Source organism: Eimeria necatrix, genomic scaffold, assembly GCF_000499385.1.
Source record: "Eimeria necatrix Houghton genomic scaffold, Enh_scaff870, whole genome shotgun sequence".
NCBI lineage: Eukaryota > Apicomplexa > Conoidasida > Eucoccidiorida > Eimeriidae > Eimeria > Eimeria necatrix.
Genome location: NW_013654674.1, coordinates 1 through 15,367, shown reverse-complemented (window position 1 = coordinate 15,367; position 15,367 = coordinate 1). Strand labels below are relative to the sequence as shown.

At 56.1% G+C, this 15,367-nt stretch overlaps 3 protein-coding genes across 3 annotated transcripts; 1 reads left to right on the top strand and 2 right to left on the bottom strand.

Annotated features, from left to right (window-relative positions):
• Positions 1–831: 831 nt before the first annotated feature.
• ENH_00080500 (hypothetical protein, conserved) lies at positions 832–2,963 on the bottom strand (the record flags this gene model as incomplete). The annotated part of the gene is made up of 3 exons (XM_013583271.1): positions 832–941; positions 1,479–2,585; positions 2,714–2,963. The coding sequence occupies 3 exons, from the start codon at positions 2,961–2,963 to the stop codon at positions 832–834; spliced, it is 1,467 nt and encodes a 488-aa protein (XP_013438725.1).
• A 2,788-nt stretch (positions 2,964–5,751) lies between these two features.
• On the top strand, positions 5,752–12,255 carry ENH_00080490 (hypothetical protein, conserved; the record flags this gene model as incomplete). Its single annotated transcript, XM_013583270.1, has 11 exons — positions 5,752–6,240; positions 6,415–6,595; positions 6,884–7,690; positions 8,352–8,435; positions 8,608–8,757; positions 9,292–9,393; positions 9,802–10,167; positions 10,642–10,799; positions 10,914–11,107; positions 11,322–11,524; positions 12,002–12,255. 11 exons carry the CDS (start codon positions 5,752–5,754, stop codon positions 12,253–12,255), a joined length of 2,988 nt encoding a protein of 995 aa, XP_013438724.1.
• Positions 12,256–14,067: 1,812 nt separating this feature from the next.
• Positions 14,068–14,481, bottom strand: ENH_00080480 (hypothetical protein; the record flags this gene model as incomplete). The annotated part of the gene is made up of 1 exon (XM_013583269.1): positions 14,068–14,481. One exon carries the CDS (start codon positions 14,479–14,481, stop codon positions 14,068–14,070), a length of 414 nt encoding a protein of 137 aa, XP_013438723.1.
• Positions 14,482–15,367: the final 886 nt, after the last annotated feature.

Here is a 15,367-nt window from a genome sequence, read left to right as displayed (position 1 = left end):
CAGCAGAGGCAGCGCTGCTGCTGCTGCTGCTGCTGCTGCTGCTGCTGCTGCGGGTGGTGGGGCTGCTGCTGCTCGTGGGGTGGGAGTCTTCGTGCCGCACGCAAGCGGGCAGAGGGAATGCAGCAGCAGCAACTGCAGCAGCAGCAACTGCTGCTGGAGATTGCTCAACGATTCACGCAGCAGCACACGCAGCAGCAGCAACTGCTGCTGCTGCTGCTGCTCCGCAGCTTGCGCAGCAACTGCTCTTCAGACTCGACTTCCGGTGGCTTTGAACCAACACTTTCCTTCTAAACTGCTTTTTCGAGCGTGCAAACACAAACCCTAAACCCTAAACCCTAAACCCTAAACCCTCTCGAAGCAGCAGCAGCAGCAGCAGCAGCAGCAGCAAGAAACACCGTGTCCGTATCAACGCATATCGAGGCGCTAAAGAGGGGCAGCAGATCGAGGGCCTTAGGACTAGGGTTTAGGGTTTGAGCTAGGGTTTAAGTCTAGGGTTTGGGGCTAGGGTTTAGGGTTTGAGCTAGGGTTTAGGCCTAGGGTTTGGGCCTAGGGTTTAGGGTTTGTGCGAGGGTTTTCGGCAAAGCACTTCATTTGGTTGTCTAGGGTTTAGTCAAGTTGATGTGCACACAAAAGAGATAAGAGCAGGGCCTTGAGATCCGCAATCCCAAACCCTAAACCCTAAACCCTAAACCCTAAACCCTAAACCCTAGGGCGTGAGCCCAAGGTTCAAGCTCCTCTTGGTTTCCTTGCGGAAACTTCGAACCTGTAGTTCCTGCTCTCTACAGAGGAGCTCCTCCCAAACCCTAAACCCCAAACCCTAAACCCTAAACCCTAAACCCTAAACCCTGATTGCTGCTGGCGCTGGGCCTGCAGCTGCTGCCTGCGGGCCCTGGCCTCTTGCTGCTTTTGCCGCAGCTCTCTCAGCTCTTCTGCTGAGGGTCCTGCAAAGCGACAAATAAACAAATAAATAAATGAATAATAAATAATAAATAAATAAATAAATAAATAAATAAATAAATAATAAATAAATAAATAATAAATAATAAATAAATAAATAAATAATGGTGAATAAATTAAAAAGAAAATTGACATGTGAAGCAATGAAGGAAAGGCAGCAGCTGAGCAGCAACACGGCAAGTGCGCCCACAGCAAATAAAACAGTTTCAGACTCGAAATGAATTCAAAAGAATAAAAATAAAAATGAAATAAATAAAATGAAATGAAATAAATAAAATGAAATAAATAAAACGAAATAAAATAAATAAAATAAAACAGAAAAGCGAAAAAGAACGAGACAGAAAGAGTGAACTGGTCCACCGCGGCTTCCCTGGGCCGTGCGCGAGTTGCGAATTCGCGGGCCAATTAATTCAAATTGGATTTAAATTGACGCGAAATGAATTAAATTTAATTTTTAATTCAAAACAAAAAAATAATAAATGAATTCCAGCATTTAGAAGCGGAGTTCCCAGCAGCCTCACCTTCAGAGTCCGGGTGCGGTGGCTGTACAGCAGCGGCGCCGCCGACGCAGCCGCGTGGCACGTCTTCGCCGGAACTTTTGTCGGAACTTTCGTTTAAATTCGAAAACTGATTTTCATTTTTGTTTTTATTTGCATTTTTAATTTCGTTTTTGTCTTTATTTTGGCTTTTCCGCGCAGTTTCCGCGAAGTCCGCGTCCAGCTCCATCCCCCCCTCCTCCGGGAGGTCCCGGGGCCCCCCCCACTCGTCCCAAGGGTTTGAATTAGGGTTTGAATTAGGGTTTGGATCAGGGTTTGAATTAGGGTTTGAATTAGGGTTTGAATTAGGGTTTAAATTAGGGTTTAGAGGAGGGTTTGGGGCCTCGTCTGGCGCGAGATCGCGAGGGTTTAGCAGCAAGTGAGGGTTTGGCGGGCAGCCGCGCTGCTGCCAGTGGTGCAGGAAGCCCGTGAGGTGTCTGTACACCAGGAGCGGCCGCAGGCGCGTCCAGAGCTGCTGCTGCAGCGGCTGCTGCTCCAGTCTGCGCGTCAGTTTGGAAATGTGTTCATTAAAAGGATAATATTCATTTATTTTATTTCTAATTTCTTCAAGAAGTCCATTTAAAGCTTCCCGCAGCTCCACAGCCTCCGCAGCCCGCAGCCGCGCCAGCTCCCGGCTGCAGCGCCGCACGCACAGCGCCGCACGCACCGCCTCCCCGCTGCTGCTGCTGCTGCTGCTGCTGCTGCTGCTGCTGCTGCTGCTGCTGCTGCTGCTGCTGGTGGTTTGCTGCTGCTGCTGCTTGGAGGCGCGGGCGAGGAGGGCCTGCGCGGCCTGCAGCTCGCGCTGCAGGCTCTGTTTGCTGCTGCTGCGGGCCTTTTGTCTTTTAATTAAATCATATTTCCGCAATTTGTCTCGAGAATAATTTAATTGACAATACAAATCCAGCAGCAAGTCGCAGGGGGCCCCCTGGGGGGTCACGAGGAAGCAGGCGGCGTTCAGCGGCGGCTGCCGCGCGCGGGGCCCCCGGGGGCCCCCTGCAGCAGCAGCAGCAGCAGCAGCAGCAGCAGCAGCGTCTGCTGCTGCTGCTGCTGCTTCCGCCTCGTCTTCGGGGGCGTCTGAGAAGGAAGCCGCGCCTGAGTGCATGCGCGGGCACTGAAACTAACGAAACCCTAAACCCTAAACCCTAAACCCTAGGCTCCAGCAGGGTTTGGGGTGGGGCTCCAGTGCAGCAAAATTAGGGTTTAGGGCATCAGCAGCTCACTTGGCCTTCTTGCATGCGCGTGGGGCCCCGGGGCGCGGTGCTTCTTGGACTTGCTGCTGCTGCTGCTGCTGCTGCTGCTGCTGCCGGGGGCCCCCGCCTCCGGGGGGCCCTCCTCCTCCCCAAAGAGCTCCGGGTCCTCCCAAGCTGCTGCTGCTGCTGCTGCTGCTGCTTTGCTGCTGCTGCGCTGCTGCCCTCGGGCTGGGGAAAACGAAGGCGAGTCAAAGCGCTTGTCGGGGGGGCGGGAGTCCATTGCTCTGCACTTGAACTGCGGGGGGGGGCCGATCTGCGGCTTTTGAGGGGGAAAATGGAATTAAAAAGGAAATAAAAAGATAAAATAAAAGGAAAAGTCTCGAAATATATTCTTATAAAGGCGGATCTGCGGCGGAGAGCCGCGGATCGGGCGCAGGCGTCTGCGGAAACGGGAATGCAACTTCGGGGCTTCTGGCGGCGAGTTCGAGCGAATTCGCCTCCACAAAGCACTTCAAGGAAATAAATTCAAAAATAAATTCAATTTTAAAATGAATTGAAGCGACTTTAGCCGAAAGTTTGGCAATTTCGCGTTTCGCGGAAGGAATGACAGACACCGCGCTGGGAAGCGGTGGGATTGGTGTTGCGGAGTGGCGGGCGAGCTGCTGCTGCAGCCCTCTCTTCCTCGGCTTTTCGCGCTCTATCACTTTAATTAAAAAGTTAAATTGAATTTAAAACTTCAAAAGTATTTCAAATATCAAAAATAAACTCAAATTGCAGCTTTCCACGCGGCTTTCACGCGGCGGCTGCGGCGCTGCTGGGGCTCGCAGGAGCAGAGCCAATCTTCGCACAACAGTCGAAACACTTGCGAAATAAATCTATAATTAAAAGTTTTGAATTTATTTTAAATTCAAAATGCGAATTCTTTCTTTATTTTTCTTTCTTTTTTTCCCCGACAGCTGCCCGGCCAAAAACTTGAACTGCAGCGCACTGGGGCCCCAAGCGAGAGGTTTGGCTTCGTTGCATCACAGAGATTCAAAACACTCTGAAATGAGCGGAAAAATTGAATTAGCTTTTTATTAAATTGAAATAAAAACAGTTTTTTATTAAATTAAAGAATTAAATTCCTTTTTTTATTTTCAATTTCCAATCCAGAGCCATTCTGGGCTTTGAAGATCTCAGCACAACGATTTGTGGACTCTCACCCCGCGATTACTCAGCTATAATTCCATATTTACATTATAAAGTTTATTTTTAATTATATATTTATATATTTTTAATTATATTTTTTTATTTATTAAAACTTTTTTGTTTTTAAAAAGAATTTTGGGATTGTTGAAGGCACTTTAGGAGCCTCTAAAGACCCCTTCACCCCAGCGCGGCGCCGTTTTGCCTACCGGGCAAAGGGCTGCAGCTGCCGGCGGTCTGATGGACTGCAGCAGCTGCAGCAGCTGCAGCAGCAGCAGCAGCCGCAGCAGCTGCAGCAGCAGCAGCTGCTGCGGCAACTGCAGCAGGTGCAGCTGCAGCTGCTGGAGTAGTACGGGCAGCGGGTGGCCGGGCCAAAAAAGGAGTGAACTCCCGCAGCAGCAGCAGCAGCTGCTGCTGCTGCTTCTGCTGCCGCTGCTACTGCTGCTGCTGCTACTGCTGCTGCTGCTACTGCTGCTGCTGCTACTGCTGCTGCTGCTACTGCTGCTGCTGCTACTGCTGCTGCTGCTGCTGCTCTGGCACTGAGAAAAGCCTCTTGGGCTCAGCGGACTTAATTAAACTCTTTTATTTTCTTTTTGATATCTTCGAAAAGCTGTAGAAGCCCTGGAAATTGAAGAAACTTTTATTTTTAAATTCAAACTTATTAAATAGTCTAAAACTATTTCATTAGTGCCTTTGCTGCCGCTGCTGCTGCTGCCGCTGCTGCTGCTGCTGCTGCTGTTGCTGCTGCTGCACACAGGGGCTCTAAAAGAGCGATTTTTGCTGCTCTTTTGAGCCCACTTACTCCCCCAATTCGCAGCAGTTTGTAGCCAGTCTTAGCAGCAAATTAAAGCCTCCAAAAAGTCCATTTTGCTGCTTCATTTTCGCAAAACTTTGTCGAAAATGAAGCAGCAAAATGGACTTTTGGAGGCTTTAATTTGCTGCTAAGTTTTGCCCCTTGAGGGCTGCTGGCAGCAGCAGAGCCAGGGGGCTGTGGCCGCGGCTCTATTTGCTGCTGCAGCCCTCTGCGCAGCTGCAGCTGCGTCCCAAAAACGGCTTTTTGCGGCGAATTTGCGGAGTTTTGGATTTAAAATGGTATTTTAAGATTAAATTAATAAATTTTTATATTTAAAACGGCTTTTGTGGGTCAAATGTCGTTGGAATTCGCCTTTTGGCTGCTGCCAGCGTCGTGGGCGTGGCCGCGGGGCGCTCCCGCGGGCCTTATTAACTAAGGACGGGCGCTGCGGCCGCGAGGCCCCAGAGGCCTCCGCTGCAGTTTTTGAATTAATTTTGGAAATATTTCAAAGAAATGGCGAAAATTAGAAACTTAAAAAGGTCTATTAAGGCCCAGCAGCGGGGGATTCGCAGGCCAGCGAGCCAGCGGCGGCGCGCCCTCCAGGCCAGCCCAGCAAGCCACGGGGGGAAGGGAAATGGAGCTTCCCACGAGTCTTTGCTTCCCATTTTTTGTCTTTAGGGATAAATTAAATATTTAAATTCAGATTTAGACTTAAAACGGGGCTTTTATCGATTGTACACTTTGATCTGGTGGGCTGCTGCGGTCGATTGGCTCGCGGGCGTCGGCGCTAGCCCGCATTAAATTGCTGCAGCAGCGGCGCAGCTGCGCGGCGAATTTGCTGAATTTTAACCCGCAAATGCAAAAAGAAATAAATAAAAAGATTTAAAAGAACTTTTAAAGCCAGGACAGCGGAGGGCTTCGCTGGGGTGTCGCGCAGCAGCTGTACAGTGTTGCTGCGTCGGCAGCCGGCGCTGCGCGGGCGCGGGCAGCAGCAGCGAGCGATTTCGCAGCAACTGAGCAGCAACTACATTTTAATTCGGCTTCTTTTTGCTTCTTTTGGGTTTCCACTGCAGCAATCTATGATATTTCAATGAGTTTTGCTGCTTCCGCCGCCAGCCCATCGGGGTTTTCGCGCGCCGAGACTGCCAGCAGCGCGCGGGTCGATGGCGCCGCCGCCAGCAGCAGCAGCAGCAGCAGGGGCTCTTCTTACTGCGTCCACGCCGACTTTTCGAAGACTTTTTCCTTTTTTTGCAGCAAAGCCGCTTGTCTGGCGGCCAAAGGCCGCAAGATCCCGCCGCAGCAGCCCGCGGGCAGCAGCAGCAGCAGCAGCAGCAGCAGCGCCGCCCGCCGCGCTGCTGCTGCTGCCCACCGCCGCACGCACGCACCACCTTCCAACATATACCCCAAACCCGCATTCTTTTGGGCTTTTCTTTTGTTTTTCCACCTCCTGCCTTTCGCGGGGGCCCTAGACTTTGCTGCAGCCCGCGCGGGGGCCGCTGGGGGCCTCCAGCCAGCCCTCCAGGGCTCCGCGTACACCCCAGACGCAGCAAACTGGGCCTCCCAGGACCTCCAAAACGAAGTAAGACTTCTTTTTTTGCATTTAAAGGCCTCCGCGACAATTAGCTGCTTCAAGTGGGGCCCTGGGGGCCCCAAAAGGCCCTCTTGGGGGCCCTTTGTGCACCAGTGACCACTGCCCCCGCCGGGGTGACCAGTGGACCACTCGGGACCTCTGCTTGCTGCGGCCTCTGCTCAGGCCAACAGCCCCGGGGGCCCCCGGGGGCCCCCCAGGGCCCCCTTTCTGCAGCGGGGCCCTTTGGAGGCCCCCAGCTTCGCCGCTTTCTTAACAACTCCTTCCAAAGGCGCCAACTCCAGCAGAAGAGCTTCCAAAGTGCTGCTGGCCTCGAAGCCGCAGCAGCAGCAGCAGCAAACCTCAGGTCAGCACACGCACTCAAGCCTCCCGCAGCACCACCAGCAGCAGCAGCAGCAGCAGCAGCAGTAGCAGTAGCAGCAGCAGCAGTAGCAACAGTAGCGTTAGCGTCACAGCAGCAGCAGCAGCAGCAGCAGCAGCAGCAGCAGCAGCAGCAGCAGCAGCAGCAGCAGCAGCAGCAGAAGCAGCAGCAGCAGCAGCAGCAGCAGCAGCAGCAGCAGCAGCAGCAGCAGCAGCAGCAGCAGCAGCAGCAGTAGTGCAAGAAAGCTATCTTTTGGAATATTTTGCTTCTCAGGAGCCCCGAGAACTTCGCCAGCTCCCGTGGCAGCAAAGTTTGCGAAGTTGGTGGCAGCAAATAAGAAAGAAGGATTAAGTCCTGGAGTTCGCGCGAAGTTGTCTAATTTGGCAGAGTTGTACAAGACGGAGGCTCCTGCTGCTGCTGCTGCTGCTCCTGCTGCAGCAGCTCCTTCTGCTGCTGCTGCTCCCGCTGCAGCAGCTCCCGCTGCTGCTGCTGCTCCCGCTGCTGCTGCTGCTCCCGCTACTCCTGCTGCTGCTGCTTGGTCCAGATTCAGCAAAGCCAGCCTCGGGGGGCCCCCCGCAGAGGGGCCCCTGCTGCGGGAAGTGAAGCGGCTGGGGCTTCGTGCTGCTGCAGGAGAAGAGAGCCGCAGCAGATTGGCAGAAGTGGAAGCTCGGAGAGAAAAAGAAAAAGAAGAAGAAAGAAAGAAGCAGCAGCAAGAAAGAAAGCAGCAGCAGCAAGAAAGAAAGCAGCAGCAGGAGGAAAGGAGGAAGCAGCAGGAGGAAAGGAGGAAGCAGCAGGAGCTGGAAGCAAAAAGAAAGGAGGAAGAACGGCAGCAGCAGCAGCAGCAGCAGCAGCAGCAGCAGCAGCAGCAGCAGCAGCAGCAGCAGAAGGAGGAGGAAGCAAAGAAGAACCTTGCTGCTGCACTCCTCAGGAAGCAAACTGGAACCATTAAAAAGAAAGTTGTTCTTAAACCTCATGAAATAATTCCAACAACTTCTTTGAAGTTCGCAGAAAACAAAACTGAGCAGCAGCTGCAGCAGGAGGCCCTGCAGCTCTTCCAGCAGGTCGACGAAGACGCCAAGGGTGAGGGTTTAGGGTTTAGGGTTTAGGGTTTAGGGTTTAGGGTTTAGGGTTTAGGGTTTTGGGTTTTGGGTTTGGGGTTTGGGGTTCGCGGTTTGGGAGTTAGCGTTTAGAGTTCAGGGCTCTTCTGGATTTAGGGTTTAGGGTTTAGGGTTTAGGGTTTAGGGTTTAGGGTTTAGGGTTTTGCTGCTGCTGCTGCTGTCCTTTTTGACTTTGAGCAGCAAGTACTTCCTTTACTCAGCCGCCTCTGCCAGAAATGGCTCCCAGCGATTACATCTCCGCATTAGGTAAATAATAAATTAAAATAAATGAAAGAATAAAACAAAACAAATTAAATAATAAAATAAATAAATAAATAAATAAATAAATAAAGTATATTTCAATTAAAAGCGCATCTAGATCGTCGATACGTGGCTGCTTCCTGGTTTCCCGCTCTCCCGCCCTAGGGTTTAGGGTTTAGGGTTTAGGGTTTAGGGTTTAGGGTTTAGGGTTCAGAACTTAGGGTTTAGCGTTTCGCGTTATGGTTTGGGACTTCGCGTTTACGGCCCAAGCTCCAGGGTTTAGGACCTAAGGCTCAGCGTTTAGGGTATACTAGGGTTTAGGGTTTAGGGTTTAGGGTTTAGGGTTTAGGGTTTAGGGTTTAGGGTTTAGGGTTTGCGTGCAGAGAAGGCCACGGAGGCGGCTATGATTGTGGACTCGCGGATAAGTGAACAGCACAAAGAGTTGGCAATGAAAATGTTTTTAAGAAGTGCTCAAAAGTATTCTGAAGGAAAAGATCTTTTTGCAAAAAACCCTTTGAAGATCATTTCCGGAATTTACAATGAACCGCTCACAGGCAAGCTCTCCTGCTGCTGCTGCTGCTGCTGCTGCTGCTGCTGCTGCTGCTGCTGCTGCTGCTGCTGCTGCTGCTGCTGCTGCAGGCTGCCACACGATGGAGACCAACTGGAGCGCCTGCTCCTCCAGCTGCGGCCACGGCAAACGAATGAAACTCACGAGGGCCCGCAAGGGAGAGTCCAGCTGCATGACTTTGGCCAAAACTGAAGTTTGCATTTCTTCTCTTGGCTGCAAAAGTGGGTTTTTCAGACACTTCTAAACCCTCCACAGGGGCCCCCTGGGGCCCCCGGGGGCCCCCTGGGGGCCCCAAACCCTGGGGCCCCTGGGGGCCCCCTGGGGCCCCCTGAGGGCCCCAAACGCTGGGGCCCCCGGGGGCCCCCTGGGGGCCCCAAACCCTGGGGCCCCTGGGGCCCCCGGAGGCCCCCTGAGGGCCCCAAACGCTGGGGCCCCCGGGGGCCCCCCGGGGCCCCCAGAAGACCCCGTGGGACCCGCCGAGCTGGGAGCCCCCAGGGGGCCCCCAGGGGTTCTCGTGTGCCTCCGAGGGGCCCCAGGGGCCCCTGGGGGCCCCCAGAGATATCTAGAGATATCTGGGGGCCCCCCAGGAGTAGTAGGTCTCCAGGGGGGCCCCCAGAGATATCTAGAGATATCTGGGGGCCCCCTTACGTACCCAAATGTCCCCAGAGGGTCTCCTAGCTGTCGCTAGCGTCATATGTTACGCCCTAAACCCTAAACCCTAAACCCTAAACCCTTTTATTGTTGTTTGCGAGCAGGCGGCGAAGAATTCTTCAATGCTATTGAAGGGGAAGCGCCAGGCCTGCCCGAGGGCTCCAAGGAAGATCTGGGAAGAAGAATAATGAAAACCATTTCCATTTGTGCGGCTCAAAAGCGAGGGTTTAGGGTTTAGGGTTTAGGGTTTAGGGTTTAGGGTTTAGGGTTTAGAGATTAGGGATTTGACAGCAGCGCATCCCGCAGCTTGAATCCGCTTTTCGCGCTGCCCGTGCGGACTGCGGCGCTCTTTAGCGAGCGCTAAACTCTAAACCCTAAACCCTAAACCCTAAACCCTAAATTCAAAACCCTAAGCCCCCAACCGCAAGCCCCAAACCCTAAACGCTAAACCCGAGTCTCTAAACGCTGAACCTGAACGCCAAACCCTAAACCCTAGACCGTGAAGTCGCAACCCCAAACCCCAGGCCGGGAAGGGCCAACCCCTAAACCCTAAACCCTAAACCCTAAACCCTAAACCCTAAACCCTAAACCCTCGCGTTTGAGCCGTGCTGCAGGGCGCATGGGGTCCAAGACCTGCTTCGTCTACGACACGGGATTGACGGAGCGGGCGTACGGCGCGGAGGGTTTGGTGGGGCGTTTTGGCGCGGGGCTGCAGCTGCGAATAATTCAAAAGTTTGATCCTTTTAAAAGCTCTTGTGAAGGCAAGTTGGAGACTCAAGGAGTTGTTCGCCAAGAAAGAAGTGAGCTGCCACTCAATTCCCTCTTCAACAAACCCCCTTGCTGCTTCCTAGCCCCCCTGCAGCAGCAGCAGCAGCAGCAGCAGCAGCAGCAGCAGCAGCGGCAGCAGCAGCAGCAGGAGAAAAGCCGCTTTTTTGCTGCTGTCGTGTGTTCTGCAGTGACAATGGACAAATTCCGCAAAGGTCAGCTGGCAGAAAAGACCTCTTCGGGGGGCCCCCAGGGGCCCTTTCGGGGCCCCTGCAAAGGGGGCCCCTATGGGGGCCCCTAGGGGGGCCCCTAGGGGGGCCCCTAGGAAGCTTCTATTGGGGGGCCCCCTATGAAGCTCCTTATGGGGGCCCCTAGGGGGGCCCCCTATAAGAGCCCCTATTGCGCTTTTTACTGGAGGGCCCCTATGGGGGCCCCTCTGAGGGCCCCTACGGGGAGGGGCCCCTATGGGGCCCCCCCGCACACTGTGGGGGGAGCCCCTGAGGGGGCCCCTATCGGGGCCCCCAAGGGGGCCCCTGTGGGGCCCCTAAAGGGGCCCCTGTGGGGGCCCCTAGGGGGGCCCCCAGGGGGGCCCCTAGGGGCCCCCCCACACCTTTTTGGAGGGGAATTGAGAGGGATTGGGAGTGTTGTTTGGAAGTGGAAATAATTTGGAGTTTGTTTTGCTGCTGCAGTTATGCTGGAGGGCCACAACGCAGTGCGGCGGCAGCACTCTTTGCCGGAGATGAAGTGGAATGATTTGTTAGCAGCAAATATGCTGAAGTACCTGCAGCACCAAAACCTGCAGCAGGAGTGCAGGATGGAACACTCGCCCCACGAGGCCCGCGAGCTCGTGAGCCAAACCCTAAACCCTAAACCCTAAACCCTAAACCCTAGGCCCTAAGCAGGAGGCGCTGAAGGCCACGCGGGTCGACGGCGCAGCTCGCTGCTAGGGTTTAGGGTTTAGGTTTGGGGCCCGGGGCAGCAGCAGCAGCAGCAGCAGCAGCAGCAGCAGCAAAAGGGCGAGCTGCGAACTTGTGCTTTGCTGCTGCAGCCCAACATGAAGCAAGGCATTGGCGAGAACTTGTGGACTGGCTGCACTGTGGGGCCCCTGCCCACTGACATTCCCAGCGCCTGGGCCTCCGAGGCGGCCTGCTACAGGTGAGGCCCCCAGTGGTCCAGTGGACCACTGGCCAGTGGACCACTGGTCCACTGGCCCAGCTCTCTCGACTAGCCAGCTAGCCCTGCAGCCACCAGCCCCCTGCTCCCCTAGCGCGCAGCAGCAGCCGCAGCAGCAGCACCAGCAGCCGCAGCAGCAGCAGCAGCAGCAGCAGCAGCAGCAGGAGAGGTCCAGTGGTGTTGCTGCGGCTCGCAGGTTCGGGAAAGTGGGAAACCCCTGCACAGGCATAATGGGCCCCAAGTGCAGCACGGAGTTCCACGCCCACGGGCTGATGACTGGCCACTACACTGCAGTGGCTTGGCAAAGCTCGCAGCAACTCGGCTGCGCCTACGTAGTCTGCAGCCGCCAGTGCTCGGGGGGGCGCCCGCTGCTGCTCGCGGGCTGTCAGTACAACCCCAGTGAGTCCACAGTGTGGGGTCCCGCGCCCGAAACACCCCACACTTCCTGTGGGGCCCCACACCGCACTTATATGTGCCTGTAGATGTTTATTTGAATGTGTCCTTTAATATGTATGAGCTCTTTGTAGATAAGAGTTTATAAATGGCTAATGTGTCCTTGGGCTGTGCTGCTGGGAGTTGGCAGTGTCACCGACTCTGCGCATGCTCTAGCTACCTGCTGCTTTACTGGCTAGCTAGCCAGCTAGCCAGCTAGCCAGCTAGCCAGCAAGCCAGCTAGCCAGCTAGCCAGCTAGCCAGCTAGCTAGCTAGTCAAGCAGCAGCCAGCTAGCTAGCCAGCCAGCTAGCTAGCTAGCTAGCTGGCAGGCAGGGCAGCGGGCTGCTAACTAGCGATCTACATAGCTAGCTAGCCAGCTAGCTAGCTAGCTAGCTGTTGAGCTGAGCGGGAGTGGCTGTGTTTGTGTGGAAATGGGTGCGCAGGCGGAAACATAATAGGGCAAAAGCCCTTTGAACTTTCTGTGGCCAAAAAGATGCATGCAATTTACCCGCAGCTGCTGCCAGAAGCCCCGGAGAATCCGGAGCAGCTGCAGCAGTGCGAGCGCTTCAGGGACATGGAAGTGAAGAACCCCAAGGTGCATCTAGCGGAGAAGGAGGAGCAAAAGAAGCAGCAGCGGCTGCAGCAGCAGCAGCAGCAGCAGCAGCAGCAGCGGCAGCAGCGGGCGGCGAGCAAGTGACGCCGCGCGGCGAAGTCTGAGGACACATACGTGTAGAGCTGCACGCATGCACGCGCTGCTGCTGCTGCTGCTGCTGCTGCTGCTGCTGCTGCTGAGAGCCTTCGCAGGTGAAGAGAAGGCGTTCAAATTCAATTTTAGACATTTCGAAATGGTTTTAGTTCCTCGAGCTCCGCTGCTGCTGCTGCTGCTGCTGCTGCTGCTGCTGCTGCTGGCGGAGAAGCGCAGCAGGCCAGAGCCCGGCCTTCGGGTGTACGTACACCGCAAGGAGGCGTCTGTACACCCGAGCGAGGTGTACGTACACCGCAGCTGCGCGCGCACTTGAGGTGTACGTACACCTCGGAAGCGCAGCAAGCAGCAACTCAGGTCGCCAGTGAGTCAGTTTTTTTGTTCTTTCGAAAACTAGGGAAGCCGCGAGTTCCCCGGAAGCCCTAGGGGCCCCCAGGGGCCCCCAGCTTCTCCTGAAGCTCGGGGAGAAGCAGCAAACTTGCAAAACGAGCTGCAAAAGTGTTTATTAAGAGCTTCCACCGGCCTTTTCTCTGCTGCTGGAGGCCTTATGTGTTGTTCTGCAGTGTCACTACACCCGGATCACGAGACCTTAGTGCTTGTCTTTTGTTCTTTCCCGTTAGTGCAATCGACCCGTGCTGCTGCTGCTGCAGCTGCTGCTGCTGCTGCTGCTGCTGGTCTTCGTTTTCTTCTCCAATTTTTTAGACTCTTTGAACTTTTCGGCTTTCAGTCTTGCACCTCTGCCCCTGTCCATTTGCGGACAAAGCACAAAGAAGTGCTTTTCCACACAATGCTGGGAAGCAGCAGCAGCAGCAGCAGCAGCAGCAGCCGTTGCAGCAGCAACAGCCACAGTCGTAGCAGCAGCAGGCGTTGCACCATCATCTGCAGCAGCCACAGCCGCAGTTGTAGTAGCAGCAGACGCTGCACAATCATTTACAGCAGCAGAAGTCGTAGTTGTTGCAGCAGCAGACGCTGGACCACCATTTGCAGCAGCAGCTGCTGCTGCAGCTGCAGCAGCAGCCACTGCAGCAGCAGCAGCTGCTGCAGCTGCAGCAGCAGCCACTGCAGCAGCAGCAGCCACTGCAGCAGCAGCAGCTGCTGCAGCAGTGCGCAGTGCCTGCGACTTTCTGTAGTTTGTGCAATCTCAAATTCCCCCTGGCAGCGCAGAGGCCACTACAGAGCTGCTGGGCAGTGCCATTTGCTGCAGCAAAGGCCATTTGCTGCAGCAGGGGCCATTTGCTGCAGCAGGGGCCATTTGCTGCAGCAAGAGTCACTTGCTGCAGCAGGGGCCACTTGCTGCAGCAAGGGTCATTTGCTGCAGCAAATGCCATTTGCTGCAGCAAATAAATCTAAAAGGCCTTCCCTCCCGAGCAACTAATTATATATTGTTCTATAACTGCAAAAAAACAATTTTATTATTCAGGCTTTCCTGTTTGCTGCCTTGCTGCTGCTGCAGCAGCAGCAGCAAGTGTGGGGTCTTGGGGTGTACGTACACCGCGTAGGCGCACAAAACTTAGAAGATGAGTTAAAATAAATAAAAGAAAAACAAACAACAATAAATAAAGTTAGTTGCTTTGCAGGTCACCAAGCCAAGCGGACTGCATCCCTTCAAACCCTAAACCCTAAACCCTAAACCCTAAACCCTAGCCCCTAAACCCTTTGCCGCGTGCAGCCGAAAGGCCTTCAAACTGCGGGTGACTTCGGCTAAGGAGCCGCTGCTGCTGCGGCTCCGTGCCGCCATCTGCAGCACCAAAAGCAGCAGCAGCAGCGCAGCAGCAGCAGCGCAGCAGCAGCAGCAGCAGGCCCAGACTATTGCTTCTGAGGCCCCACAGCCTCAGTAGGCTCTTCTGTAGCCTCTCCAGCTGCTGCCGCGAGCTGGAGATACACTCGGGCTGCAGCAGCCGCCTCTGCGGTGTCTGCTGCTGCTGCTGCAGCTGCCGCGGTCGCGCTCTCGCGCTGCAGCAGCAGCCTGGGGGCCCCTCTCTGCTGCCCAGTAGGGGCCCCCCCTTTCTCTATTTCTATTTCTATTTCTATTTCTTTCTCTAAAGGACTCTTGCGAGCTGCTGCAGCGGGAAGGGGAGAAAGAGCTGCGCCCGTAGCGCCCGGGGCCCCTTTCTTTATCTTTGGGGGCTGGGGGCCCCCTGGGGGAGGGGGCCCCCCTGGGGGCCCCCCTGGGGGCCCCCCTGGGGGCCCCCCTGGGGCCCCCCCTGGGGGGCCCCCCATCCGAGGCCCTGCTGGGCGAGCGGCTGGGGGAGGGGGGGCCCCCCCTTGCTGCAGCCCCTCTTGCTGCTGCGGGGGGCCCCCCCCCGCTCTTTCTGCTTCTCTCGGGGGCCCCCAATGGGGACAAAGACCCCAAATCCCTTTCTCTATCCCGACCCCCTTCTCTGTCTCTTCCTGTTCTTCCGGGGGCCCCCTGGGGGCCCCTCTGGCTGCCCCTGGGGGACACTGAGGGGCCCCTGCTGGGGCCCCTGCTGGGGCCCCTTCTGGGGCTGAGGGCGTGGGGGGCCCCCCTGGGGCCCCTGCTGGGGCCCCTGCTGGGGCCCCTGCTGCTGGGGCTTCTGGAGGGGCCCCTCCCCCGGGGCCTCCTCTGAGAGGCAGGGGCCCCCGGGGCCCTGGCTGGGGAGCCGTAGCTGCTGCTGCTCCTGGGGGGCCCCCCCCTTCGGTCCCCCAGGGGGGAGGGGCCCCTGGGGGCCCCTGCAGCAGCAGGGGGGGCCCCCCGCCGCTCTCTAGCAGCAGCAGGGGGGCCCCCCGGGTCTCTTAAGTGTCTTCTGGGGGAGGCCCTCCGCGCTGCGGGGGAGTTGGAGGAGGGGAAGGAGAGGGAGCGGCCCCTGCTGCTGCTTCTGGGGCCCCTCCGACCCTGCTGCTGCTGCTGCTGCTGCTGCTGCTGCTGCTGCTGCAGCTCGCTGCTGCTGCTGCTCCTGCTGCGCCTGCCCCGCTCTACTGAAGGAGAACGCCCCAGGGGGCCCTCCCGCAGCGGCGGCAGCCGCTTCCTGTCTTTGGGGGGCGAAGGCGACAGAGAGCGAGCAGCAGCAGCAGCAGCAGCAGCAGCAGCAGCAGCAGCAGGGGAGTCCCCTGTGCGCCTTCTCTTTGGCGCTGCTGCTGCTGCGTC